This window comes from Glossina fuscipes, unplaced genomic scaffold (assembly GCF_014805625.2).
Source record: "Glossina fuscipes isolate IAEA_lab_2018 unplaced genomic scaffold, Yale_Gfus_2 42, whole genome shotgun sequence".
In the NCBI taxonomy this organism is placed as follows: Eukaryota; Metazoa; Arthropoda; class Insecta; order Diptera; family Glossinidae; genus Glossina; species Glossina fuscipes.
The window spans coordinates 263463-291310 of record NW_023998426.1 but is presented as its reverse complement, the minus strand read 5'-3'; the positions used below and the strand labels follow the sequence as shown (position 1 = coordinate 291310).

Here is a 27848-nt window from a genome sequence, read left to right as displayed (position 1 = left end):
TAATTTGCAAAGCCGTCGGTAAAAGTCCTCCCGTTCTAATCTCCAACATATCCACCAAATATACTAAAATATTTTTTTACTGAGAAACTTGGCAACCCTATTTTGTTCTGATCTGTTATACTTTGTATCATATGTTCGTTGCGTTTACCAACTGTTTTCGGTGTTTTGTTTTGATTTTCTAAATTTGTATTGTAAGCATTTTTCGCCTAGTAATTATTGCATTGCCTTTCTCTGTTATTATAGAGACCTAAAGTGTATTTTGTTATCGTGTCTTTGTTTGTTTTTTTTTTATTAAATAGTGGTTTCAACCTCTTGAAAATCAAATAACAATATTCAGAAAAAAATTGTAAAATATTATCGCTTCTTATTATCAACACTTTTAACCGTTTTATTATTTTGGTTCTGTTTACGTGTGCAAACGGAAGAAATCTTTCTTGTTATTTTTTTTTATTTTTTTATTTTGTACCAGACATATAAAAACTGTCTAGTAATAATCTTCGTCTCTCTCCCTCCACCGACTTTAAGTGATATTAAAGAAATTACTACCTCAAGTATTTAGAAGAACAATGTCATCGCAAGTGGATTACAATTGTATACGTTCGATAGAACCGGCAGAAAGTAAAACAACAACTTCAAGCTCGACCGCTTCATCATCGACATCATCGACAACGCAGTCAACAGTCTCAATATCGAAAAATTCTTTAGATGCCTATCTGGAAGCGGTTCGTATATTGTTGGTACTTTTGGATAACGTAATTAATTTTCCGCACGAGCATAAATATCGCACAATACGCTTGGAAAATAAAACGATTAAAGAGAAACTGCTTGCACTACAAGGCTTTAATCAATTATTAAAAGCTATTGGCTTTCAGCGTTTAGCTAATGAATATTTATTACCGCAAGATGCGTCGCTGGAGCGTATCAAAGAGTATCGTGACATTTTGCATAAACGTCGAGAGTTTTGGTTGCATGATCATCAGCATGAAAATGAAGCGATAAACAATAATGGTATGTCTGCGAGTACTTAAACAAATCTATTAAAAATTTCTTAAGCAATATTTTTTCTTCTTTATTATTAGATGGATCGGTTTCGTTGAAGAGCACAAGTATGATCGACTCAGAAAGCAGAGTGACCGGCTTAGAAGCCACAAGACCATACAAAGAACGTATCACATATCCCAGGGTGTTAGTGAGTGTTGGAACATTTTTGAAAATTACATGTATTTCATATCTCTTGTTATTTTAGCAAACCCCCAATCGATTCCTGCAGTCTTTGGAACTTTTTTCCGATGCAGTCATGCAATATGAAGACGAGAAATTATTGGCATTTGGTCTTAAGCTGATACCAATCGACGACTTGACGCAAAAGGCTAGTGAGAAACTATTAGGAATTCAAGAAGTTGCTAATAATACAACTAATGCTTTACATCAAAACAAATCCAGCTGTAAAGAACCGTGCATTCGTGATTTAATTTTGGTAGAATTAGTTAATTGGTTCAAGAATGAATTCTTTGAATGGGTTAATAATGTACCCTGCAAAATATGTGGTAGTGAAGAGGGTAACTTACGTCGTACACAAAAAGAGGACGATTTACGTGTAGAGGTGAATATGTGTTGTGGTCAAGAGACAAAATTCTATCGATATAACGACATTGCTCAACTATTGGTTTCACGTAAAGGACGTTGCGGCGAATATGCCAATTGTTTTACCTTTTTATGCCGATGTTTGGATTATGATGCGCGTCTAGTACATTCCTTATTTGATCATGTGTGGACAGAGGTTAAAAGTTGACATTGAAGTATGAAGTACAAAATTTAAAATGATTTCTCTTTTCTCTTCTAGGTTTATTCCGAAAGTCAAATGCGTTGGTTGCATGTGGATCCATCCGATAATGTCGTGGATTCACCTTTAATGTACCAGCATGGCTGGAAACGTTCGATAGATTACATTTTTGCTTATTCTTGCGATGATGCCCAGGATGTCACTTGGCGTTACACTAATAAGCATAAAGAGACTCTAACAATGAGAAATTTTTGCACAGAAAAAGAATTAATTGAAGCTTTATTAACGATAAGAAAGAAACGGCAAGCTCACGTTACTGACGAGAGGAAAAAAGCTTTAAATCAACGTTGTATGCTGGAATTAATAGAATTAACGGTGGAAAGGTGAGGATAAGTTTACGATGAACTAAAAAGCAATTTTATCAGCCACAAATTATTACAGAGAACCTACAGAAAATGAATTAAAAGGACGCAGTTCCGGCAGTTTAACCTGGCGCCAATCTAGGGGTGAGCACAACTTTACTAATGTAAGTAATATAAGCTTGTGTAGCGTATGTGCATTTGTTGTTGCTCTTTTTGCTTAATAGGCTTTTTATAGCTTTTCTAATAAATTATTCCAAAGGAATTTTGCTTTAGCTGCCTATTCGTAACTCCAAGAAAAGTGCATTAAAAAGGGCATAAACTATATACAAATTATGTATTTAAGTAATCAAGTCAATGGGTTGTTAAAGAGTTCGTAGAAGAAAGTTTCGACATTGTAGCGGGAAACTTAAATTTGCATCATACATATATAGTCCAATTTCGAGTCGAGATGCAAAACTTCCCTTTGAAAAGACAAAAAATCGTTCCCTGGGACATATAGTAGATATTTACAACGATCTTGTCATCGTAATCCTTAAGTATAGATGCATAAAAATATATTATAATTTCATACCCATCACTGTACGATAACGGGTATATTCATTTTTCAAAATGTTTGCAACGCCAAGAAGGAGACTTCAAAGACTTCACAAAGTATATATATTCTTGATCAAATTCTAAATCAATCTAAGCATGTCCGTCTCTCTGCCTAACTGTGTAATGTCTCTTGGTCGTGAAAATACAGTAATCTGTTTTATATGAAGTTCTTGAACCAGTTGAAATTGAGCCAAATCAATCAAAGGACACGATCACAGTATAATATTACCTGAGGTCAACTCTGTTTTCAAAAATAACAAAATTTGGTTCTTTGCTTCTTACTTATAAACAATAACAAATAAAACGATTAAAATTCATATTTATATTCAGTGGATGGTCCTGCATCACCACTGCAAAAGTGGGGAAAAATATGGGCCAAGTCTACTTAGTATTATAGAATACTAAAATTTCACTCTTTCATCAAAATGTTTACAGCCAGAAGTACGTTTACCAGAAAGAATCTTTAAGAGGCCATACAAAGTTTGCATAATATTGATCAGTATTAGGCGGTGAGTGGTATAACGACTGCTATAAACGACTTGGTTGCGGCCGACTATAATTTGTTTTTTCCGCAGTTCATTCACTATAATTGTAGACGCTCTCCAATCATAATTAAAGCATAGTCACTACATGCTTATTACAATTCTTATTTCTTAGGCTATGCGATAACGTATGAATGGTCGAGCTGACCGACATACCTAAAATTAATCGAATACTGCAAAATAAATTCTAGCGATATAATCAAGATCATTTAGCAACGCATATTTGTATTATATTTTTTTGATGTTGCAAATGGATAAGAATTCTTTCTGTCCTTTCGTCACTATTGCTCTGGTTTAATAAAACATGGAATACTTTCAGATTTTCACTTTTACCTTAAAGGAGGAAGAAGCTCAACATAAACAGTTTAATTTACGTTATTGCTGTGCAACAGATACTTATGAACGTTATATCAAAGGTAAATTGTATTATTTTTTAATTGCAGATGTGTTAGTCGAATGTAAATGGAAAACTTTCAAAATTGTAGATAACAGTCAAGATGTACGTGTTTTGGAGACGTATAAGACATGGCAAAGCTGTCAGTTTTCTTCTAAAAATATGCTACGAAAAGTGGAACGTGATTGGAAAATGGCTTATCTGGCTCGTCAAGAAGACAGTGAGAGTGCGGAAATTTTGTGGAAATTTGATTTTGACTCTTCCAAACTTAAAGTGAAAACATACACTCTACGCTTCGAGACGAAAACATTTGGAGAGGGTAACGTAGAACTCTTAATACATCCTTGTGACGAAATTGCGGTCACGGATATCGTAAACTGTGGCCGTTTTGAGATTTGTGCCAAATTATCGGGAGGTAAAGGTGACGTTGCTTGGCAGCATACACAGCTTTTTAGACAAAGCTTAAATTCCAAAGACTATCCCTTCGATTTACAAGTGGAACTTTTATAATATCATTAAATTTGAAAATGATGTAAGTTGAGTGCAATATCACGGTTTTGCGTATAACCGTATTCTATTATTCTATGATAAGGAAAAGAAAGAAAGAAAGAAAGAAAGAAAAAACAAACAGTATTGTAGTTTAATATAAATTCTTTAAAATCTTATTTTATTCAATATCAATTGAATTGATTAACCAATTCAAACCATTGACGCATTGCTTCACTTAAAACTAAAGGCAATTGATTAAGATCTCTTACGATCACATAATAAGGAAATGGGAAATCATCTAAATACGATTTTATATTAATTTTTTTATCAGGAAGCATTTCCATGGTTTGTATATCCAATATTGAATTCTTATTTTCCGGATTATCAATTATAATGTAAACCAGGAATACACGCTGTAAACGAGCCAATTTAATGGAATTTTTAACCTGAAAAGCAATAATAGAATAGAATAGTAAAATTGTATACGTAATTTAGAATTATTTGTGAACCTTTGTTTTTCCTTCGCTAAATATGTTGCGGCCATCGCTTAATATTAGCAAAAGATTCTCAAAGATACCATTATCTGAACTCGTACAACATTCCTCCCCTATAATGACTCGTATAAAATCTAAAAGTTCAGCAATTTTTGTTTTATCTTGCGAGAAGTTCAAATGATTGACTAATTTTGCTCCATCGAACTGTTCCGTATGATTCAGTAGAATTTGCGGCCTCTCTCCAAATGATAGAACACTTAAACGTCCACTTTCTAATAAAGTTAACGCTTGCGCAACTAAAGATATCGCTTCTAATGTCAACATTTTCGAATTGTTATGATGCATTGATTTGGAATCATCGATGGCGATAGTAATTTTATAATCACGTTGGGCGGGTTTAGTACGCCTTAACCAGATTTTATCTTTGCGAAATTGCGACGCTATATACGGTATAATTTTCTTCATATTTATGCGACGCCCCGTGCGATAATCACCTTTCAAACGCGTACACTTTGTGGGCTCTAAGATTAGGCGTAATTGCTCGCAAAGATCGCGAGCGTTTTGAGCCATACGGTTTGAGATGGTGTGCCAATTTTCACAGTCCTCGTTAATTGGTAAAATCTACGTAAGTAAATTGGTGCGAGTTAGTTATAAAAATATATTTCTTTAAAATCGCAGACTTTGTCTTACCGATTTCGGTACGCTCGCCTCTTGTTGATACATATTTCTTATTTTTAATAATTCAGCTGTGGTCATATCTTCCGCATACGAATTACTCTCTTGCAGTAGTTCTTGACTGAAAATATTAAATTAAAATGTTCTTACGTAACAATCCAAAACGCATTAAAAGGTAACAAAAAAAAAAAAAAAAAAAAATGAAAAAAGCTAAAACTATTGTGGGATGTGGGATGGGCGCAGTTGATTTTCTCTATTTTATGAGTAACAAGCAGGACACAGGAAAAGAAGAGTAGTTCGCACTTTGCACCTTGTTGTATATGCGTTGTTGGGTTGCAGGTGTGCCCTTTGGCCCATTTGTGTTTGCAAACGTTTCATTGTTCCACAGATACTACATAGTTGAGCAGACCGGAAGATGAACAGACACCCGTGCTTACTTGCATTCTGAACGTGACACTGACTAAGAATATAGGTGCTATGGCGGGTTTTTGAAGCTTGCTTCTATGCATTATAAAAGTATTGAAAAAACTGAAGATGATAACTGCATTTTTGCAGCTAGGAGAATATTTACAAAGGACATCGCACAGATGAACGACGGGCATGCTTAAATCGATTCAGGATTAGATGCTGATCAAAGATTTATATATATACTTTTTGGAGTCTCTGAAGCTACTTTCTTAGTGTTGCAAGCGTTCTAGCGAAATGAATATACCGATAATATTCGGCGTTGTCATATCTGCCTTCCTCGACAAAGGGAGACTCCTCCTTGGGGAGTCTTTCATGGAGGTCGTCTGCTGGCAGACTTCGTAACCGCGTAATCAACTATAAAGGAGCTCCAGGGTACAACCAACTTATGGTTACGGAAGGGGCTACAAATAGTGTAGAGTGATAAGGTGTCTGGCATATGCGGAGTTGATTACTTCTCCTTGTGCAATAAATCCAAGAGGGAAAGTAGTTGGCTGGCTTTCCAGGAAGCATGGATAATCCGAATGCAAGTGTGATCATAATGATGCAATGATGTAATGCCAATAATTCGAAAGCATTGCTTAATAAATCTATGGAATCCACGGGCGTCAGGTTGCCCACTCATTCACTCAGTCATGTGTTAGGCGGGTAGGGGTGGCTGCTGTATCGGTTAAGACGAATCTGAGTATTGGCGCTTGCCAGAATTCCTCGGAGCAAAGCTTGCATATATATCATGTAAGAAACTGCACTGGAAGCTGCTATACACAATCACAATTTGAACGCAGCAGGTTCAACCGCTATGATGGGGCCCTTCGTAGAGTACTCGTGATAGCTCCAGTATCCCCAAAGCAGGGGGCATTAAATGAGCAGAGGTGCTTAATAGACTCCGCCCTGCTCAGAGGGGAAGATTTGGACCATCCTAAACTTTCATTATGGTATCTTAGTTCTTGGAATAGGCCCTCTCTTCTGCAAGGTTGTCTTACAAGGCTGATTCACACATGCCACGTGCAGACATTAACGATTGACATAATCTACGTCGTATCTGTGGTACACATTCTTTCGTTTGCAAAGGAGATAAGGCTTAAAAATTTGCAAAAAAAAAAGGTATAAGAAGACGCCTGCAACGCCCACATGTCTATAAAACTAAAACTGAAAACATCTTTGTTCGTTGCTCATAAATCACAACAGATACACAATATAAATAATTCTACAGAAATAGAAAAAAACAGCCGCGATCGCCACATACTATATACACTAGAGAGCATGAAAATTTATACTTTTACTTTTTTCAAATCTGTTATGGGATAATGCCGAATTCAGTATAATTTTTTTATCGTTTTTTTTTTTTTTCGGCATTTCTTCGCTCTTTATTACTTACTTGCAATGTGCTGTCGTCTCGTCACTACGCGTTGCTGTCAACGTTTCCACTATATCACCCTCAACTTCCATACGTTCAGTTGTTTCGATTTGCTCTCCGTTTTTCTCATTTTTCGAAGGTTTATCCGATTTCTTATCTAATCTATCAGGCGATATTTCTTGTAGATTATTTTGTTCATTTTCTTCATGATCCTCGTCAATGTCCATTAAACCGTCAATTATTTCTGAATTATTATCTTCCTCATGATCATCCTTTTCATTCTCAACATGTTGCGACTTCTTTGATTGCTCTTCGGTGGCATTATCTAAAGTAATTTTGTCACTATTCTTTGGTTCTTTGACATGTTGATATTCATCAGCCTCTGGAGGTTCATTGTGATCATCGTCAGCCTCATCGTTTTGCTTCTGTTCATCTAATTTTTCAATGGTTTTCAATTGTTTGATTTTATTCTTTTCAGCTTCGCCTGTTTTATAAGAAATGATCTATGAATTTTAAAATGTCTTTATATTCTCAAGGATCTTTACCAAGCGTCCTCTCTTCGTTAGTGCATCCCTGTTTTCGTTTTTCTTGAGTTTGTTTTTCATTTTGACATTCTTCCTGAACTGTCATCTCATTCGTCTCGGCAATGCCTTGATGACCACCATCGTTATTCTAAACAAACGCATTATATGTAAAAAATTGTGAAATTTATTATGGAAAGAGAACGTATAAGAGTTTGACCTAAAAGTTAAACCCAACTTACTCCTCTATAGAGAAATAAAATAAGTTAAAATAGTCAAGCAAGGACCATTTAACATCACTTTACCTACTGTAATGCAAAGTTAAGAAAGCGGAGTTTAGGAAAAGTTTTATTTGGCAAGGGGTTTGAGGAATCGGTAACAAATAAATTTCTTTATTAATTTTCTTAAAATACTGAGTACCAGACTTTATTGGCATTGAAAGGTTTATTATTCGCAGGATTAGATGATTACGGGTGTAAATCAATCCCTTCTCCTGAAATTGGTCACTTCGGAAAGCGGATCTGACGCGTTCTATTTTCCCGAAATTTCAGGTAGAAAAAACTTAGATGTTGGTGTTTGAACAGAGTAAGCTTCAATTGTTTACTACCTGCCGTTCAGTGTATATCAATGTTTAAAGAACTGGATGTCATTTACGACTGCGCATTCTTTTTATTTTTACCGAAAAAAAAAGACCTGGAGCTGCAGAAGCGATTAAATTGACTTGGAGTGAAAATGCAGTAAGCTACGAAACCGTTAGATAGTGTTTTCCGAAATTTTTAGGTAAAAAATTTCAGTCGTGGGAACGATAAAATTCGCGTCCGTCCTCCGCATAAAAAAGTTAAGGAAATGGTTTTCAGCTTAGGCTAGGAAGTTTCACTTCACTACAGATATTCCCCAGACCTGGCCGCTTCCGATTGGGACTTATTCGGATCGATGCAGGTCGGCGGTTCATAAAAGTTGAAGGTATGCGAAATTTGTGGCGTGCGTCAATGACTATTTCGCCTTTACACCGGGAAATTTCTATCAGAGGACGTAAACTACCCGATAAATGGTAAAAGACCATAGACAATGATAATGGATATTTCGATTATTAAGATTTTTAATACGAATATTTTAAATAAAACTAAATTTTATAAAAAAATCGAACGAATTTATTCAAACATCTAATATATGAGAGGTGGGGGGCGAGAGACGACCTAATTCCGTACAGTTTTTCCATTTTCACGTAATGCGATAAAATTCTATTGTTCACGGACTCTAGTCGTGAGATATTTACATGATGGCTTTTCTAAAATAAGCCTTTCTTGATGAGCGGCCCTAGAGATGGGCGTGTTGCAAATTTCATAAAAACATCCCGTACGTTGCAACCTATACGTTGTACAAGGTAATACGTGGACACAGATATCTACAACAAGTGGCTCAGGGCATAGAAACGAATATTTACGTGTATTTGTGCTGCCTTGATATAAGTAAGCAATGTAAGAACCACTAAGTAAATGTCAAGGATTATCTGATATTTCTTTAAATTCTTACCTCAGTTTCAGCTTGTCCTACGCCGTCCTTTTCTTCGCCCGTTTGCTGCTCATCTAGCTTTTGGTCTTGCTTTATGTTTTTCTCATTCTCTGGCGTTTGAACTTCATCGGCTGTTCGATTGTTTTCCATTTCGGGGACCGATTGTATGTTATCTTCTTCACTTCGTTTATCTATCGATTGTTCATAATTTTCCTTTAAATCATCTTTTTGAGACTCTTGTTCTTCTTCGTGGCCCTCCTCTGGGTTTTCTTCTATCGCCGCACGTTTTTGTAGATTACTTTCTTCTACAGGCTGTTCTTCTTCCATTTCTTCGGTTTTGTTTTCGATTTCCTCCTCCTGATCGTCAATTTTTTCCCGCTGCATTTGCCCATCTTCAGCCTCCTCCTCGGAATCACTGCTCACGTTTTCATTGTCTACGTCTTTATTTTCGTTGTTCCCCGTTTCTTGTTCGTCATCTTCTTGGTCTTTCGTTGGCATGTTTTCTTTCATTTTATCGATTTCGAAAGGGTTTTCTTCCCTCAACTGGTCATCGGCTTCATTATCTTTATCATTTTCTTCATTGGCATTTAAGTCACCCAAATCCATTTCTTCCGCTTCCGGAGGATCTTCTAATTCATTATGGTAAGGATTATCTTGTTCTTCACTGACTTCGGGTTCTTTCATGTCGGTTATATCTCTTTCCTTTTCTTTTCTTTTATCTTCATTGGTGGCATCTAGGCACTCCTGATTTTGCTGATCCTTAGTATCTTCAGGTAAAGCTTCATTTTCTGTATTTAAATCATTATGTGTATCTTTTTCATCTTTGGAACCTTTGCCTTGCTCCTCTTCGTTTAAGTCGTGTTCTTCCTGTTCTTTTTCTTCCTCTTCTTCATCGTCACCCCATATTTGATCATCTAGCTTTTCAGCGCCAGCCTCGGTTTCGCCCATTTCCTTATTAACGTCTTCCTCTGTCTCTGACTCACCACTATCGTCATCCTCGTTCTCAGGTTTTTCCAAATCTTGCATATTACCATCGAAATCTTCACTGACATCTATACCCTTCTCTTCCTTACAATCCGACTGCTCGTTATCTTTCTCTTCTTTGCGATCTTCAGGACGTTTAGCATCTTCCAATTGATCTTCAGATTCGATTTTATTGGATGCATCTTTCTCACCCGTACCATCTTCTAAGCCAAACTTTTCACCCTGTTGCTGTTGTCCATCTTGCTTATTCTCTACTTCAGCATCTCGCATAAGATCAGGTGGTGTACAAAAACCTTTTGTACCAATTTCGACAAAGACACTTAACATAATCGACAATATTTTCGCCGACAACTTATGAGTATAGATTTGTTGAGTGAATTGATAATTAGCCATCAATTGAAATTGCTCGAGTATGGGTATTATTGAAATTAATTTTTTGACGTGAAGTATTTTAGTCGGAAAAGAGGAAGACTTTATCAATAATAAGGCATGGGCAAGTTTTTCATTCAATTCACTCAGATTTAAAATTTTCCAATTGTTTAGCAAATCCTCACTAAGATGCTCTTTCAAATGATTTTCTTCAAGATCATTCAGTTCTTCTTCTTCTTCTTGCTCTTTAATATCTTGACTTGCTTTATTGATATCCTCTGAGCAGGATTTTTTATAGAGTTTTTCCAAAGAACTCAACGCAGAACGAATAATATTTTCCAATTCTTGTTCAAAATTTTCAAAATCATTTTCCGTGAATGACGGGCTATTGATATTCGACGGGCGGAACATTTCTCCGATCTGTTGCCGTAACTGCAGTAAAGGTTTAGCCAAAGGTAAATAATCACTTGAAGATATTTTTAATTGATCTAAGATATTTCCTAATAATCCCTTCACTTGCTCATGCCTAATAATGAAGTCATTTAAGTGATTGGGATTCAAAAATTCGGAATATTTTTCTTGCATTTCTTTTAAAGTAGATTGACTTGTAGAAAGAATTTCATCGCTTAATCTCTTTAAGTTTGCAAAATTTGAAGAGTCTTTCGTTAACAAGTTATTTAAATTTGTGGATAAACGATTCGCTGAAATATCTTTCGATGGCAAACAATTGATTAGTAATTTGAATTGTTCCAAAACATAAGATATATGAACAAATGATTGTGTCAAGTTTTCGTAGGTATTTTGATACTTAACGAATTGCAGATTTTCGTCACTCATCGTAGATGTCTTTACAATTAAGGCGATACTTTTCATATTCTGTAGTTGACATTTGAAATCATACAATTCCTTGCATCCTCTCGCCAAGCTATTGCGTTGCTTTTGCACTAATAGAAACATCTGGACGGCAAAACCTTTAATACGATCTATGTTCGGTAAACCCAACTCACTAAGTGGCGTCAACATTATGCTTAGCAAAATTTTCAATTTAAAAATTGCTTTAGCGAAACTAAGATTCAAGTTCTGCGTGCAAAAATCGCTCGTAATTGTTTCTAAGCAGAAGGGCGGTATTTGATAATTTTCAAATTCGTCATTTTCTTTTATTAACGACAATTTCGCTAGGCCCGTCTTGTAGTTAATACCGAGGAGGGTAAGCAATTTGAAGAAATCACTTAAAGCTTTACGCTTTCGTTGAAGAATTTGTTTCGCTTCTAAAACTTGTTTCGAACGCTCCTTTCCCCGATCGACTGAAAGCTGACGTAAATCATTACAATGTTCTAATTGCTGCTGTAAAACATTATCGAGTGTGTCGAGGAGCTGAGAATACCTATGATTTGTTAAAGTATCTTTAACTACTTTGCGCGACTTTCTATATAAATGTGAAAGTTTTTGTAAAAGAGCAGATGAACTTGAATCAAATGAGGTCATATAGTTTTCCTTTAAATTCGAAGCAGCTAAATAAGTATCAATATCTCTGACATAAGTTTCGGAAGTGCTATGACCGTTCTGAAGATTAAAGTCTTTGTTGATTATAGATTCTTTCATTTGGAATACGGGAGCGATTTTTTCTTCTAATTGTTGTTTATATTCTTTCAAGAATTTGTTGAGATTTCGGTGTACCTTGGCCACATTATTGCGCATGCTAAAGTAGGATAAGTCTTTGTTATAGCTTTCAATTTTAACTAAATCTTTCAATTTCTTTTCTATGGGACCTTTCACACTTTTATTCCATTCTACGATTTCGTTAAGAAATTGTTGAAAATATATTTGCAAATTATGTAAACCGGCTATCAATTGCTCCAATCGATTTCTTTCCTCTACCTGCTTGCCTTCCTGGCAGTGATTCAAGTAAAATTCAAAAGCTTTCATTAGCTCCAAGCGTACATGAAAGTCTCCATATGTGGCAGATTCTAAAAATTGCCTAAGTATGTTGATCACTTCAGGCAATTGAATTTTGGTTTTCTCTCCCAATTCGGATGACTCTACGGCTTCTTGTTGCACGAAACGTTTCTCACAGTATTTCATATCTTTTAAACTCGAGCTGATTGAATGATTTTCTAGATATTCTTGGAGCAAATGATAGATGAAAAACCAATACTTATAAGCTTGAGATTCGACATTTTCATAAGTCTGTTGTAAACAATTGCGCCAGAATTGCAATTCCAAACGTGTCCAATTTTGCACATATTCGGCCAGTTTAACTTCTTCCTCTTTCAAATTATTATTTTTATGGGCAACTTCATTCCATTGGCTAACCTTTTGTCTTAACAATTGGAAACCGGTATTAAAACGTATCACGGGAGCATTGGAGGGTAGTTGACGTATTCGTTTAATGATTTTCCCAATATCTAATAAAGCGGCATGCTCAGGATATAGTTTCAGTTGCTCGGCAACACGCTCTTCAATTCTATATAAAATTTCGGTACAATTGACTATTTCTTGAATGTTGGAATCCTTATAAAAATTGTAGGATTTTGTTGATGTATCATCGATAGAGAATGCTTCTAAGTTTTCTTGTTGTAAGGCTACCGAAAATGCTAATGAGTTAAATGATTGCTCATCTAACCATTCATTAAGAGACGAACGGTAGTGCTGGTAAAGCCTTAAAAAGACTTGCATGCTTTCTTTAAACATAAGTACGAATTTCCGCGTTTGCTTGCAGGCATTATTATAACGGGATTGATGATAGAACGTTGGGTATTGTCGATAGATTTCCATGAATAGCTTAGCTATGAAAGAATAATCCTCTTCCTTAATTAAAGTCGAATGCTGAGTTGTTTTCAATGCTTGTTTATCTAATTTCAAAATCATTTCCAATGAATTTTCTTGCAAGTAATCACCGAAATCACTATTTACTGAGGTGGGAAAGATTTCCTCCAATTCTTGTAATTCTTTCAAATCTGGATTATCTTCCACGCATTTCGTTTTATTAATGTATAAACTTTCTTCCTCCGCTTTCCGTTCACGTCGGTGTACCTCTTCCTTTTGCCATACTTTATTGATTATGCTAAAGGCACAGTCCAGATCTCGATAATGATTTTGATTGATTTTTCCCTCGATATGCATAAGGCTTTGAATTTCTTTTAGCTTCACTTTCAGTAAAAGAAAATAATCTTTATCTCCTTCCGGTAGTTTATGCAATGCCCGGTATAAGGGACAACTATTCTCTTGTACTAACAAACGATGAACTCTAGGATACTCTGCAATATTTTCCAAAATTCGATTAATTTGTCCTTCATTGTTAATATTGGTGTAAGATTTACTTGTCTCTTCTATAAATCCGCTTTTAAGTTGTGTCAAGATTGTATTTAGACCATTAAAAGCGAAACTTAACTGTTCGACCGCGCATTGTAATGGTTTCAGGAAATCTTCGTAATAACCTGAATACGGTTTTAAGGTGTGCTGGAGGAAACTCTGCGAGTTAGTCAACCAAATATCAATTTTATGTTGTAACTCAAAGCACATATCTATGGATTTCGGTCCGGCTACTGAATCGTTTAAATCTTTACAGCAACTTTGTATGTTTTCCAATAAGTTGAACAGAATTACAGGATCACAGTTCGTTTTTAGGTAATGCTTTGCATCTTTGACTAACAGACTGTAGAGGGATTTCTTCGAACGTTTGGCCATCTTTTCTTGTAATTTTACTTTCTTAAGCTGCAAGTTGTCTAACTGTTGTTCTAAAGCCTGATAGTATTCCTTACCCAAACGTTTATATTTCATTATAATTCTCAGAAAATCAAAGCAAGACTTTAAAGTACTCAAGCTATCGATGTCTTCTTGATTGTATAAAGTTTTCAGATGATTTTTCTCCACCGGATCGATAAGTGGTATATAAGTGAAAACATTTAATTCTATTGCACCAATTAAAGCATTTATTATGGCGGTTTCATAGAGCACAGATTGGTATTGTAGGGATTCGTGTTGATCAGAATTTGTAACTTCTTTGCCTGCTCTCTCTAATATCACGGCCAATTTATTTATCAATATTTCAAAACCTTTACTAAAGTCGCTGGAATTTTCATTTTCCGAATATGCACTTAAAGACCTGATATAATTTATTTCGTTTAATAAACGTTTAGCATTTTCTCGAGAGATTTTATAATTATTAAGAGCCAGGTTAAATCTGGAAGACATGACTGCGTTGTTCAACCATAACAAGTCGCGTATTTGTTCTAGCTGAGCTTTCCAAAGCTCCAAATCATCTAAAGGTACAATCTTAAATTGATTGTCACTTTGATATAATGTACAGCAAACGGTGTTGATAAGAGCTGGACCCTCATAGTGGGATAAACTGTTCATATCTTCTTCATTTCTTAGGGCTTGCAAGCAACTTGATCTTAAGGCTAAATTTTTGATTTGTAGATTTTGAATATTATCAACTATTAAACGATTTAGGGCATTAAGTTGACGATAGTGACCATTTAAATATTCCAACATATCTCCCATCTCTTCAAAAGTATTTACAATTTCTAAATGGCAGCATATGAGAGCCCATATTTTCCTATATATCATATAACTCTTAGCATTCATGATTCGTAATAATTTCCATAATTTATTATCAAGTGTGCTTAACTCTTCACAATACATATGATTAAGCTGTCCATAGTCTGTCGATTGGTTTGGTTCCTGGATTGCGTTATATAGACAAAATTTAGTTAAAAAATATTCCCTTAGAGATGTCGTTTGCAATTCAATTTCTTTAGGTCCTACAATTTCACTTTCCATATCATTTATCATTTCTTCTTGATCGAGTTCTCTAGCCAAGTCCAATAGTTCAGCTTCTATGAATCTCAAGTTATTCGGAATTGCCACCACTTTTTCATTATCCAGGGCAGCATTAAAATCTCCAATCAAGTCTTTTAATTGCCTTTTTAAGTCCGACGGTATTTTTTGATCTTTCTTATCACATAACTCAATTTCCTTTAGATTCAATTCCACGTACGATATATTTTCCGCAAACATATTGCGAAGTTTTTCAGTTTTCGATGATTTTTGCATAATAAATTTTCTCAAAATATCCTTAGCAGTAAAGCTGCCGTACATAGGTATAACGCTTAACAATTGATCCATTTGTTCAGCCATTAAAAACGAAGTAACCTGAAAATCAATTTTTAATATCATGATTATTATGATTATTAATTTAGCCTAAGAAATAAATTCTAAGACTAAAGTCTTAAAGCATTAGCATCTAATGCCATCGGCCTTTCAATATATTAAAAGTAAGAAAATTGTATTTAGATCTGGCCAAATTTTTTTTATCCCTCATATTTATAAAAAAAAAAAAAAGGAAAAACGTTATAGTGGGGTGCGGCCTCACTGCGGCTCGCTACTCTAGAGTTATCTTTATATGGACTTTTCAAAATAAAATATTACATGAGCAGCGATCAAAAAGGTGCTCGAATTTTCAATAGCGCCCATCCTTGGGCCAAAACATTTCGGTGTACCAAATTTTATCAAAATATCTAAAAAATTTGCGGCCTGTAGGTTGAACACGACAAGCAGATGGACGGATAGAAATGCTTAGATTTCTGGTTCTGAATAACTTTCTGAATCGATCGGTATAATAGAAGGTGGATCTGTGTCAAGTTCTTCTGGATGTTGCATATATCCGCACAAACCTAATATACCTTTGAATCGCAAGTGGCGTACAGTGTAAATACCAAAAAGTTAAATTTCTATATTCTGCAGTGGTGGGTGGGCATAGCCGATTTTTATCGATCTTGTAAGATACCCTTGGAAATTGTGAACCTATGCTTGCCATAGGACAGAACGTTTACCACCATTACTACATAACCATTCTGATCAAGAATCTGTACACTTTATAAAAATCTCTGAAGCTTGCTTCTCGTTCTTGAAAACGTTTTGACAGAATGAATATTCCCCCATCCTTCTTCGGTGATGGATAAAATAAATATATCACTTTAATCAAAACGAACTTTTCCGAATCTTCGGGATAAATTTTTGTTCAGTAACAATCCTGTAACCTTGACAAATGACACTTTCGAGTGTACATACATTCAGGCTTCCCCATCCATCTCTTATTATATGAACAAATTTAGAATCAGTTTCTGAGTCGATCTAAGCTTGTCCGTCTGTCTATTCGTCTTATTTTCAATGTGTAGGCCATAATTTGATGAAATTTGTTACACTGGCGTGTTTTGAGCTAAGGATGAATGGTGTTGATAATGATTCGGATGCAACCACAGTTTCGACTGCTTCCCAGATAACGCCCAGGGTATTTAATCATGGACCGCGACCAACTATAGCTTGTGTTTTTTTTATTTTTATTTTTTTTATTAACGTACCTGTTCCTCTTGATAAAACGCTGAAAATTGCATTATTTGTTTTGTGTACAATTTTTTGATCATATTTAATGGTTGTTTAATATTTGAAGCATAGTCGTTTAGATTTTGCAAATTATCCATAAATGCTGAATCATCGGGATTGCTGATGCATATTAAGGGCAAAAGAAATTTCAATAAACGCTTCTGCAGCCAATTAAAGTGTAATAAAAGTTTATGCATCAAATCAATGTTTAATTCCTTATTAACGAATATTTGTTCTTTGGATAAAAGTAAAATACGATTGAACCATAAAAGAGCTGGTAGCAATTGTATCAAGTCGCTCGTAGGTAGATGAGCATTTTTCAAATGTGTTTTTAATGATTGCTCGAAAGTTTTCAGAAAAACACTATAATACTGCAAGAAAGTATTATTAAATTTATCGATGAGAGAACTTTTCGATATCGCTTGCGAATATGTTAAAACATCAAGTTGATAAAGCTTTCTTACAGGCAGTTCGGGTATATCTTGTAATATCAGATTCATTAATAACGCTGACAAAACATTCGAAACCTTCCCTTCTACGCCCTTCAAATCGATATATCGGTAATCTCTTAGACGTGGATAAAGTTTAGTGTTCCAAGGTAATTCTGAATTTAAGTTTGAAAAATCATTTTTAAATTCTCGCACGGTTTTATACATATTTTCCGATAACTTTTGCAAATCAACGATGTTGTGATGGGTGAAAAGATTCTCTAATTGCAAGTAACGCCATTCGAGATCTGCAAAAGTACTCGCCTGATACACCATAAACACCAAATATCTTAGCAAATTCTCATATTTTAGATCACCAAAATGGATTTTTGCAAAATTTCCGAATATCTCTTTTAAAGTGTCTCCGTATTGTTGAGGTCCATTCTGCAAAGCGATTTTCAATGGGAGAATCTGCAAATTAACCATTTCGGCTTCACTTAAGCCTTCGCTATATAGCGTCACATATCGCAGATAGTCTTCTTGATATTGCTTAGATAATGATCCATATTTTTGTGATTCTCTTAAAACAATATCGCGTAATTGTTGCTGATAATAAACTAAACCATATCCGATTAAGTCCGTATTAGCTGAATACACATATACTTCCATAGCACTAACATAAATAGCTCTTTCCAAATCGTAACCGATGTGATGATACGCTGCTGTCAAAAACGCCATTTTAGTAAGATGTGAAACGCTATAATTGTTAATTTCCGTTAACTTGGCAATGCTCTCATGTATCGCTATCACAGTGTTTATTGCTTTGATATCGGATACTCCCTGAGCGTAAACAATCATACGTTTATCATCTAAATCGTATGTTTCTCTATTTAAAGATAATTCAATGCATCGGTTACGCATAGCCCGTGAAAGTTCACCATTTTTAGGATCTATGGTAAGGAAAGCACGAAAGTTTTTGCCTTTTTTTACCACTTCCGCTGATTCGCTGCGAGCGTTAACACCTTTCTCGGATATTAATAATTTGCCTTTTGGTTCAAAAACGGGATTTAAACGATCTAAAACGGCCGACGAACACAAGTTAACATGTTCTAAAGCCAAGTGCTGACCATATTTCAGTGATTTTACTATTTTTGAATCCACCCACTCAAAGTGACCGCCTGTGTTGAGGCTATTGGCATTTTCCAAATATCTACCAAGTAAATCGACTTTCTTCTCTTCTTCGCAGAGAATTTGTAAAGCAGTTTTATTGTCTGAATTATATCCAAATAGAATTCCTATAAGACTTTGCATTTTTTTAAGACGTTCGCGGAAAATGGATAACTCTTCAGAGATGGCAGTGTCGCGAAAATCTAAATAAATAAAAGACAGAAATTTCAAAAGTAAAAACTTGTATATAATCCTAGTTCGTAGTGACTTTACGACTAGAATTTATCTCTTTGGTCCAAATACATTGTGCGAATAATAATAAAAATTTTCCTGACTGCTTTTATTTTCATGAACCGGAAATTAAAAAGTAAATTTTTACCTGCGGTTACCTATATATGAGTGTACATGAGACGATTTATTTTAAACGCCCCAGAAGCTTTTATGCATACATGAAAATGTTTCTGGCAAAAATTGTTTTCGACCTTTTAATTTATAAAAGTAAAATGCTATATAAAAAAATTTCTCATTTTATATATATTATTTTTCTACCCCAAATCACTTATGGTACAAGGTTATATTAAGTTTGTCTGGATATGTGCAACATGCAGAAGAACTTGAGTTAGGTCCTTTTATCACACCGATCGATCCAATGTGAATTGAATTTGAGCTTGTATGTCCGCCTCATGTTTTGTATGCGTCGTTTTCTTGTTCGGCCTACAGGTAGCTGTATTTGAGATATTTTGGTGTAACTTGGTATAACGACATGTTTTGGCCCCTAGGATGAAAGCTATTGAATATGGTTTGGATCGGATCAATTTATCGACCCCTTCTCACATGACATCATATATTGAAAAATCATTGTATGAGTAGTACTGAGTACTGAGCGGTGGCTCCTGTCCCATTATAGTGTTTTTACTAGTTTTCTTTTTACAATCCGTATTCTATTCTTCAAACCCTTTTATTTAACATCCATATCAAGGGGATTGTTAAAACAAGAATAATCCACCATTTTGTATATGCAGGACAAAAATGACTTCGATGCATTTTGCTAAAGGGAGGATCCAAACTGAACCGGAGATGGATGCAAAATTGTAGTATGATCAGATATATGGAAAAGTACGAAATATCGGGTGCGAATTTTCAGAATTTAGTCTCACTAGTGTAAAAAGCGGTCATTTAGAAAATTTGAGTATTTTGAAATTAAATGGAATTTTTGATTACGAACTATAAATAGGGAAAAAAGACGAACATAACAGTGTAGGTGAACTTACTACATTTAGTTGAAGTTGTGCGATTATATGAACTCCACGAATTCAATAATTGTGTAAAAGTTTTTTTACATTCGTCTTTTCCATTTAGTAAAGAATTTTGGACGCATCTTAGATAAATTTGCTCCACTTGTTTGGAAATTTCTTCCAAATGGCGATTCAAGTCAATCTAAAATTGCAAATTATTTATAAAGAACGAATTATCTGAAAGAAAAATGCATTAAAATTCCTTACCTGTTGGAAACTTCCCGTTACGGAATCATCTATAGCATCTGTGTTGCACACTTGATTTGTTAGGGTACACAAGACATCGATAACTTTTGTTTTGCCAGCGTCTGTCGGGCCACATACAAGTACTGGCTTCTCCATGTGAACACATTCGATGATATTTTTTAAAACTTCACGTTGTGATGTCAATAATAAAGGCGAAAACTGCTTTCCTTGCAATGAATGTAACGATTGTGTTTTGTTTGCACTCTCCCGTGATATTACGATATCGTTTAAGTAGATTTTTTGAGATGTCCAGTACAAAGCCACATCCTCTGACTGAGAATTCAAATGATCAACATCGCATTTAAAGACTTGGGCAAAAGCATTACGTATAAATGCCTTATCTGCAGCGCAACGCATACGTTGATAGTAAACCAATTTCATGCGTTCGTAAACCGTTAACAGGAATTCATCAAAACACTCTACGAATGTCTTTCCTGGCTGCGGACAGTAACAAGTTTGAGGATGTATCAGCAAATCACACCAACGTAAGATATCACGTAAATTTATCTCGTAAGGTCCGCCTTTATAACCGAATTCCATGGCTAAAAGACCACGATCGAGCAATTCAGAGAAACGAACCATTTTTAATGCTAAGTCAAATGTCAGAGTAAGATCAGAGGAATCCAAATTTGTCAACAGTTGATTATTCTTCAAAGCATCATAGGCATCGAAAAGATTGCAATTTTCTAGATTGTTTGCCTGTGAGATTGATTGAATAAATCGCTGTTTTAAGTCCAGAAACGAAGACGCATATCTCTGATTAATTACATGCAATAGATCTTCTGAAGTTAATTTCCTTAAATAAACTTTAGTGAAACGATTCAAAAATGATTGTGGTAATCCCTTACGCCCTCCGCCTTGTTTTAGGGGATTTTGACAAGCAAATATACGAGTTTGTTCTGGTAAAATGAAAGTTTTGTTAAGTTCAGGTAAGTAGACCTCGCCACGGTGGTCCAAAATGGCATTTAGACCTTCCAGAACGGATTGCGGAGCCAAGTTTAATTCATCCAATAAAATCCAAGTGTTTTTTGATTTTAAAGCAGCTAGTAAAGGTCCGTCGCGCCAGACAAAGGAACCCATTTGTACGACTTCGCTTTCTTGATCTTTAGCTGCATATAAAATATTATCTTCTGCAGGCAAATCGGTACCAAAAAGATCGGCCAGATCGGTGTGTTCGCATAAATTAATGCGCACGATTTGAAAGCCTATTGCTTGAGCAATACTTTCTACAATAGACGTTTTACCCACACCGGGTGGTCCTTCCAATAAAATAGGTTTTTTCAGCGTTAAGGCAGAAAGTAGACGAAATAAATTTTTCTTAGTGGTAGGAGCATCAAATAAAAAGTGTTCGTCTGCCTTTACGCTGGAAAGTGTATTCACTGGTATGAAGAAAGGTTTTATCCCGAATTTTTGATGCGATACATATTCTACGTGGTTGCCTTTCTTCTCAAGCAAATCTTCTAGTGTTACGTGTTTTTTTAATATTTTGGCGGCTTGGTTTAATGCTTCGTTTATAATTTGAGACCTTAGCTCGTCTATTTTCTTTAAGCTTTCAAATGACAACATTTCTAGAGCGTCCAAAAATATGGTTTCTAGGCCAAAAAATGCTTTCTCGCCAAAGCTTAATTGATTATTATTGACGATATAGTTAGCCCAAGCTAAGATATCTCGTATAGAGAACTTAAACTTTTCCACTTTTTGCCGAATAAACAAGACTATTTCCACTATATATTGGGCCATTGTCAAAGCCTCGTTTTTCTCTTCTATCGTCAGTAAGTGTTGTTGCATGCAATTGTTGGCGATCTGTATCAGATCTTCTTTTGTATCTGATGGTTGACACCAGATTTCAGTGAAACGATTTCTTAAGGCTGGCGAAAGCTCCTTTTTCCCAAAATCTCCACCAGGATTCATAGTAGCTAGAAATTGAAAGCCATCCCGAGCTTGTATCACAAACTCTTGGCAAATTTTCTCGTCTGTACTTTCGCTAGTTGTTATTCCTCCTTTCTCTGCCAACAATACGGTTCTCTCAAGCTCTAAAACACAATTTAAACGCTCCAACACCGAATCTTCGGCCAAAGATATTTCATCTGCCATAAAATAGGAACCTTCCAGCATAGCATGTATTAAAGGACCGTCAGACCATTCGAAAAGTTTGCTGGATGCTGTGTCATTAGCGTCATTATCGTTTTGACGGCAGGGTCTCAGCCCCCCTAAAAAGTCAGCACCTTCCGTATGCATGTGACAGTTGAGTATGCGTAATTTGACATTGTGAATTTTTGCTAACAACTGACAGACCGTGGTCTTACCACAACCTGTAGGACCGACAAGTAATACCGGTTCATTGAATTGTAATGCTTTAGCGGTTAAAACAGCCATACGAGTCATATTCCGAGTCCATACTATATCGGCACGATCTCTATAATTTCTTAGTTCTCGGATAATATCTCTTGTTACAGCCGATTCTTCTTTCAAATCTGAATCGATATTAAATAATTTCGAAAGTACGATCCGTTTTTTAAAATTGTTGTAAAGCGCTTCTGCGATAATCTGCAATTCCAAATCGCTGCGCACTTTCGACGACAATACTAAATATCCTTCCTCTATTAAATGTTGATTCCAATCGTACTTTGGATCCTCTAAGAGTTTCTTATCCGCCCATGTATAACGATTACCCCAACGAAAGAGATCTCTCAATGTAAAGATATTTTTCGATGTAGTTTTGCGATTTTTTTGCAAATCAGCCATGCAAGCTACCATTTTACGAGCATACGAAGCTGGTATTAGGCAACGTTTCTCTAAAATTACTTCTAATTCCGCACGCGGAATTTCGGAAAAGTGCAGTTCAATAAAACGATTCTTAAATGCCCTTGATAAAACCTTACGTCCACCATATAAACCGGGAGGATTTTGGGTAGCAAATAACATAAAGTTCGGATGAGCTTTTACTATTGTTTGTGTCTCTGGTATAAATAACTCACGATTATCATCGAGGACTCGATTAAGAGCTTCTAAGATTTCCGTGGAAGCAAGATTCAATTCATCCAAAATAATCCAATACCCTTGACGCATTGCCTGAACCAATACGCCCTCTTTGAATGTTAACTTTCCCGTCGTATCAGCTGTATAAGTACCTATATATTCCTGTAGGTCGGTGTGTTCATGATTGTTGATACGTAAGCAATAATTACCGCTACGTTTGGCTACATACTCAATTAAGCTCGTCTTACCTGCGGAGGTTGGACCTTGTAAAAGGACCGGAAACTTGCCTATGGAAATAATACGAGTTAGGTCCTTAAGGTTATTCCGTACGCTTTCTGTTAAGATGTAGTTACTGCATTCTTGTAATTCTTTGGGGCCCTTTTCTATCCAATAGCCTTCGAAGTTAAGGCAACTATCGCTTGGCTTAGGTATTTGTTGTTTGAGTATAGCTTTCGTGTCACTTAACATTCTTGTCTGAATTAACTGTAGCACCGTATTGTGCGAGTTCGAATCCAGTTGAGTAAGGAAACTTAAACTGAGTGATTCGTACAGATTGCGCTCTATCGAGCCGCATAAATTACGTGCACAAATATTTAGCGAACGGCAAAGAGTACGCAAAGAATACACTGGCCGGTTGCCAAGACCATCGTTTAGTTCTAATTGAGCTAATTGCTTTAGTTTTATGTATAACTTCACAATATTTGTAATAGTTTGAATCTTCTGAATGCCAGTAGCCCTAAGATAATCCGAAACCAGTAAGCGAAGATCTGCTTCTGAAGTTATCTCATCGACATAAAATTCCGTGAAACGATTACGAATACCTACTGGCAAATCCTTTTTCCCCACATCCGTGTTTGGATTCATGCAAGCAAATATACGAAAATCGGGATGACGTTTCACTGGAGTAAAATCGCCTTTTTCCAACAATACTACCGAACCATCGGGTTCTAAAATGGTGGATAAACATTCCAAAGTCTCGGCTGAAGCTAAGTTAATTTCGTCAAGTAACACCCAATCACCGAATTTAATGCAATTCACTAGCGAGCCTGGGATGAATGCGAAAGATATATTTATAGATTTGTTTAATTGATTGCAAAGCTTTTGCAATTTGATTTTTAAGCAACGCCAACGTGGAATCAGCTTCAGATCTTTATCCCGCAATTCATTACGTTCAGCTTTTTCAAACACCGAATTGACAATTTTCAACATTAGTTTGACGATCACTGGAAAGTTACCTTGATTGTAACATATACTAAATTTGGTAAGAAATGATTCATTTTTAGTCGCATTAAAAGTGTGACGAAACAAAAACTCAAATTCTGAACGCAATGGCAATACAACATAGGAGAGATCCACTGGCTTAAAGCCGCCTATCAAGTCAGAGACATCGGACTGATTGTTCATGTTAACCACCATCAGCTTGTGTTTGGTGCGCTCAGCTAAATATTGGACGGAAGACGTTTTCCCTACGCCTGTTTCACCCACAAGCAATACAGGCTCAACTTGCTGCACGCAAACGGCTATACGTTCCAGCATGCATGAAGCCAAACGAGTAAACGAAAAAGTACTTGAAGTCTTTTTATCGGCTTTACCTAAATCCTTTGCTCTGCTATTCATAAGTTTCATACGTTTAAAAGCTTGATTTTCTAAACGTTCGGATACAGACGTGTCATCGTCGACGATGTCAACAACTCCTTTACGGGTTTGTAATTCAGCTCTGCCTACTTTAATGTATTCCTTACTCAATTTTATTTCTGGCTTATATTCATTCGCCAAATGCTCACAGCGTGATTGTATTATACCTAGTTTGGCACCAATAGCTGTTATAAGTTTTGCTTTCTCCCGACTTTGCGGTATATATGAGCAAAATACATCTACAGCATTCTGGAAGACAAAATACGCACACTCAGTACTAGTCACCGAAAAAGTGGGATTCGATCTCTGGCATAATTTAATCAGATCGCGTGTGGATACCATACGGCCCGAACTAGAAATTGAGGATATGGATATTTCATCGTAGGGCAACTGTAAGTAATGGTCGGTGGTATCCGCTTTGTCATTCGCTTCTTGTTGACGTAAATTGTCGGCTACACTGTGATCGCCGCTGGAAAAAATAAGAAATACATCTACGATGCGGTTTGCGATTGTACTTAATTTCGGGTAATTGGAGGCAACAACTTTACACAATTCATTGCGTGATAAAGGCAATATATTAATAGTATAGAGATACTTTTCCAAGAACGAGAGTAAAGCTTTTTGGGCAGTATTTGAAGAGGATGACTTCAGAGTTCTAAAAAGAGCAAAATATTATCAATGAATTTGCTAGTAATTAGTATAAGGCTCGAACCTGACCGTTACAAAGAGTTGAAAACCCGGAGCTATTTTGACGCAATCAGAAAATCCCGGGACACTAAGGCATTTATTTTCCAATAAGCTGCTTAAAACCGTATAAGTGTCTTGAGTAGCAGAATCCAGATCTTCCAAAAGCAACCAATAGCCATTCATAACTGCCTGAGATGACATTGGATAAATTGCATTGTGTATTTTGATTCTTAAGGCTTACCTGCGTTAATACTCCTGGCAACCATACGAATTCTCCCGGCACATCTGTACAGTGATATTGACCTAATAGCATTTTGCAATCGGTCTGATCTCCTAGTTGGATACGTAAGAATCCATTTTCCCCCGATCGTTTAGAAATCCTATCTTGTGAGTGCGTGCCCTTCGATAAGTTTAACGATTTACGTTTAAATCCTGCTTTGATTATTTCCAGTTCTTTTACGTCAATTTTTTCATCAAAAGTATTTTCTTCATCATTTTCTTCAACGTCAATAATTTTTGGAGTCAATCTTCCTGTTTTACGTGCCAAGTATTCAACAAGCGTTGTTTTGCCACATCCAACAGGTCCTGATAAGCAAATAGCCTTACTATTGGCGACTCCCAAAGCTATGCTACGTAAATTTGCTTTTGTGGAATCAACTTTAACCATGCTGTCCTGAAAATTATCGTAGTAATCATAGTTTTCTTTGTTGAATACGGATAAAAGCACGCCTTCGACGTTGCAAACAAAGCTACTCTGTAAAGGCAAAGTTATCGTATCATGTCCAGATTCTTTGTAACTCCAATTTTTCAAAGTTAGCTTGTTATGTTCTTCGAATTCAATTAAATATTTTACAGCTATACGAAGATTCAATTGTCGCAGTTGCATAGAATTCATACCGCATAAAAACGCTAAAATATGGTTGATATATACGTCTTGAAGGTTTCCTTTTTTACTGAAAAACTTCTCAGTTAAATGTTTGTCCACAAACTCTGACCAATTCCATAAATTTTTAAAGTAATCGATATCTGCTTTCAACAACCGATAACAACATTTAACAATATCGAAGGATGTAGGTTTAATCGGCAAAGGTCTGGACTTTTTATTGGGCAAAGATTGATTCAAATCCGCAGCAGATGAAAACGGTGGTGGCTTGTTAAGAAAGTATTTCAAGGCATATCTTTAAACAGAATATGTGAGAACATAAATATTGCATTTAATTTCCTAACTTACTGCTTCACATCGTTGGAAAGATGCATCAGCTTCGCAAGAGCTAAAGATTTCCTTTGATATTCTGCAAAATTATTAACGTTCACTGTATCTTCAACGTTACCACCAAACGTATTGGAGACTAAAAGTAGCAAGCAATCTTCAAAGGATATTGCAATGGATTCTATGAAGGTTTCATCAAGCAAAAGTTCACTTAAGCACTCCATTAAAAGTTTCACTTCTTCAGTGTTGCATTCCTTCAATTTAATTTATATTTTTGTTTAAATATATTAGAAATTAAATACGTATCACTTTCATTTTTTATACTTACTTTAGTCTTTATAAACTTTTCCAAGTAAACAAGTTTAGTGTTGTTTTTATCTGGTGGCAGTATGGACAGGAGCCATTGCACATTATGAAGCAATTTTTTTACATTGAATTCCATTTGGAATGCTTTTCGAATTAGATCAATATAGTTAAAGCAATGGCCAAGTGTTTTTGTAAATGTGGTTTTGCTAACAGTCTTTATTGATTGTCAACTTTTTTTCTTTTTGGGCTGAAACGTAATGGTGTGGTTCCGGTCTTTCCAATTCGTTTACCTCATATAGATCGAACGGTTTTTCTTCTAGACCAAGGAATGCATTAAGCAAAAATCGACCATATGAATCAGATGATAGACGGTAAAAAAAATTTCTAATAACATAAAACAAAATAATTGCACGTGTAGCAAAGTAGAGTTGTCAAGCTTATAGCTATATAAATTAATCTCCCGTTTCCATATGTCCCAGTTTTGTTGTGTTTTTAAAAAAATACCTCAACTTGTTTATAAATCTCAGGCAACTTGTATATAGTGCATTCTGCAACTTGTATAGAAAGTCTTTTTGATATTTTTAAATGCCGCTAGCAACTTATATATGTAGATAGAATGGAAACTAGGTGAGACAGCACTCATGGTATCCATTTGTTAATAGGATGGAATGACGAAACAAAATATTTGCAATTTTTTGAAAGTCTTTTCGTTAAGATTTCCTTTTCCTTGTTTCTTCTCTTAAAAATCAAGGCTATTGCAATCTTGCAATTAAAACTTGAACTTGAAAATTTTACTGAAGTTTTAACTTTCAAATTATAGTCACTATTGGCAGCGGAAGAAACTTTTTAAAAAAAAGGCGCCTCAGTTTTAATCCTTGGCAAAAGCATACTTCAACTTATAACTCAACTAAGAAAAAATTGAAGAAAAATTTCGTAACAAATTAGATTCACAATTAAAATAGAAGAA

General features: G+C 35.6%; 2 protein-coding genes across 3 annotated transcripts; one reads left to right on the top strand and one right to left on the bottom strand.

Annotated features, from left to right (window-relative positions):
• The first annotated feature begins 221 nt into the window (after window positions 1–221).
• LOC119636944 (peptide-N(4)-(N-acetyl-beta-glucosaminyl)asparagine amidase) lies at window positions 222–4282 on the top strand. Of its 2 annotated transcripts, XM_038032697.1 has the most exons (8): window positions 222–346; window positions 470–1008; window positions 1080–1189; window positions 1247–1780; window positions 1844–2166; window positions 2225–2309; window positions 3601–3697; window positions 3767–4282. In XM_038032697.1, the coding sequence occupies exons 2-8, from the start codon at window positions 567–569 to the stop codon at window positions 4183–4185; spliced, it is 2010 nt and encodes a 669-aa protein (XP_037888625.1). In that variant the 5' UTR covers window positions 222–346; window positions 470–566; the 3' UTR covers window positions 4186–4282. The 2 variants fall into 2 exon arrangements, with proteins under 2 accessions (XP_037888625.1, XP_037888624.1); XM_038032696.1 differs by having other exon boundaries at window positions 222–1008.
• A 17-nt stretch (window positions 4283–4299) lies between these two features.
• On the bottom strand, window positions 4300–27042 carry LOC119636942 (midasin). The gene is made up of 13 exons (XM_038032691.1): window positions 26904–27042; window positions 26597–26829; window positions 25607–26543; window positions 25391–25554; window positions 20026–25333; window positions 19795–19960; window positions 16907–18726; window positions 9210–15698; window positions 7701–7827; window positions 7177–7639; window positions 5349–5454; window positions 4674–5279; window positions 4300–4610 (listed from the first exon to the last, which is right to left on the bottom strand). Exons 1-13 carry the CDS (start codon window positions 27015–27017, stop codon window positions 4353–4355), a joined length of 16791 nt encoding a protein of 5596 aa, XP_037888619.1. The 5' UTR covers window positions 27018–27042; the 3' UTR covers window positions 4300–4352.
• Window positions 27043–27848: the final 806 nt, after the last annotated feature.

Coding starts and splice junctions, on each gene's coding strand:
- LOC119636942 (XM_038032691.1), bottom strand. CDS start 27,017: ATGGAATTCAATGTAAAAAAATTGCTTCATAATGTGCAATGGCTCCTG. Junction 26,830..26,903: donor AAAAGTTTATAAAGACTAAA/GTAAGTATAAAA, acceptor ATTAAATTGAAG/GAATGCAACACTGAAGAAGT. Junction 7,640..7,700: donor TAACGAAGAGAGGACGCTTG/GTAAAGATCCTT, acceptor CTTATAAAACAG/GCGAAGCTGAAAAGAATAAA.
- LOC119636944 (XM_038032697.1), top strand. CDS start 567: ATGTCATCGCAAGTGGATTACAATTGTATACGTTCGATAGAACCGGCA. Junction 1,781..1,843: donor TTGATCATGTGTGGACAGAG/GTTAAAAGTTGA, acceptor TTTCTCTTCTAG/GTTTATTCCGAAAGTCAAAT. Junction 3,698..3,766: donor TTATGAACGTTATATCAAAG/GTAAATTGTATT, acceptor TCAAAATTGTAG/ATAACAGTCAAGATGTACGT.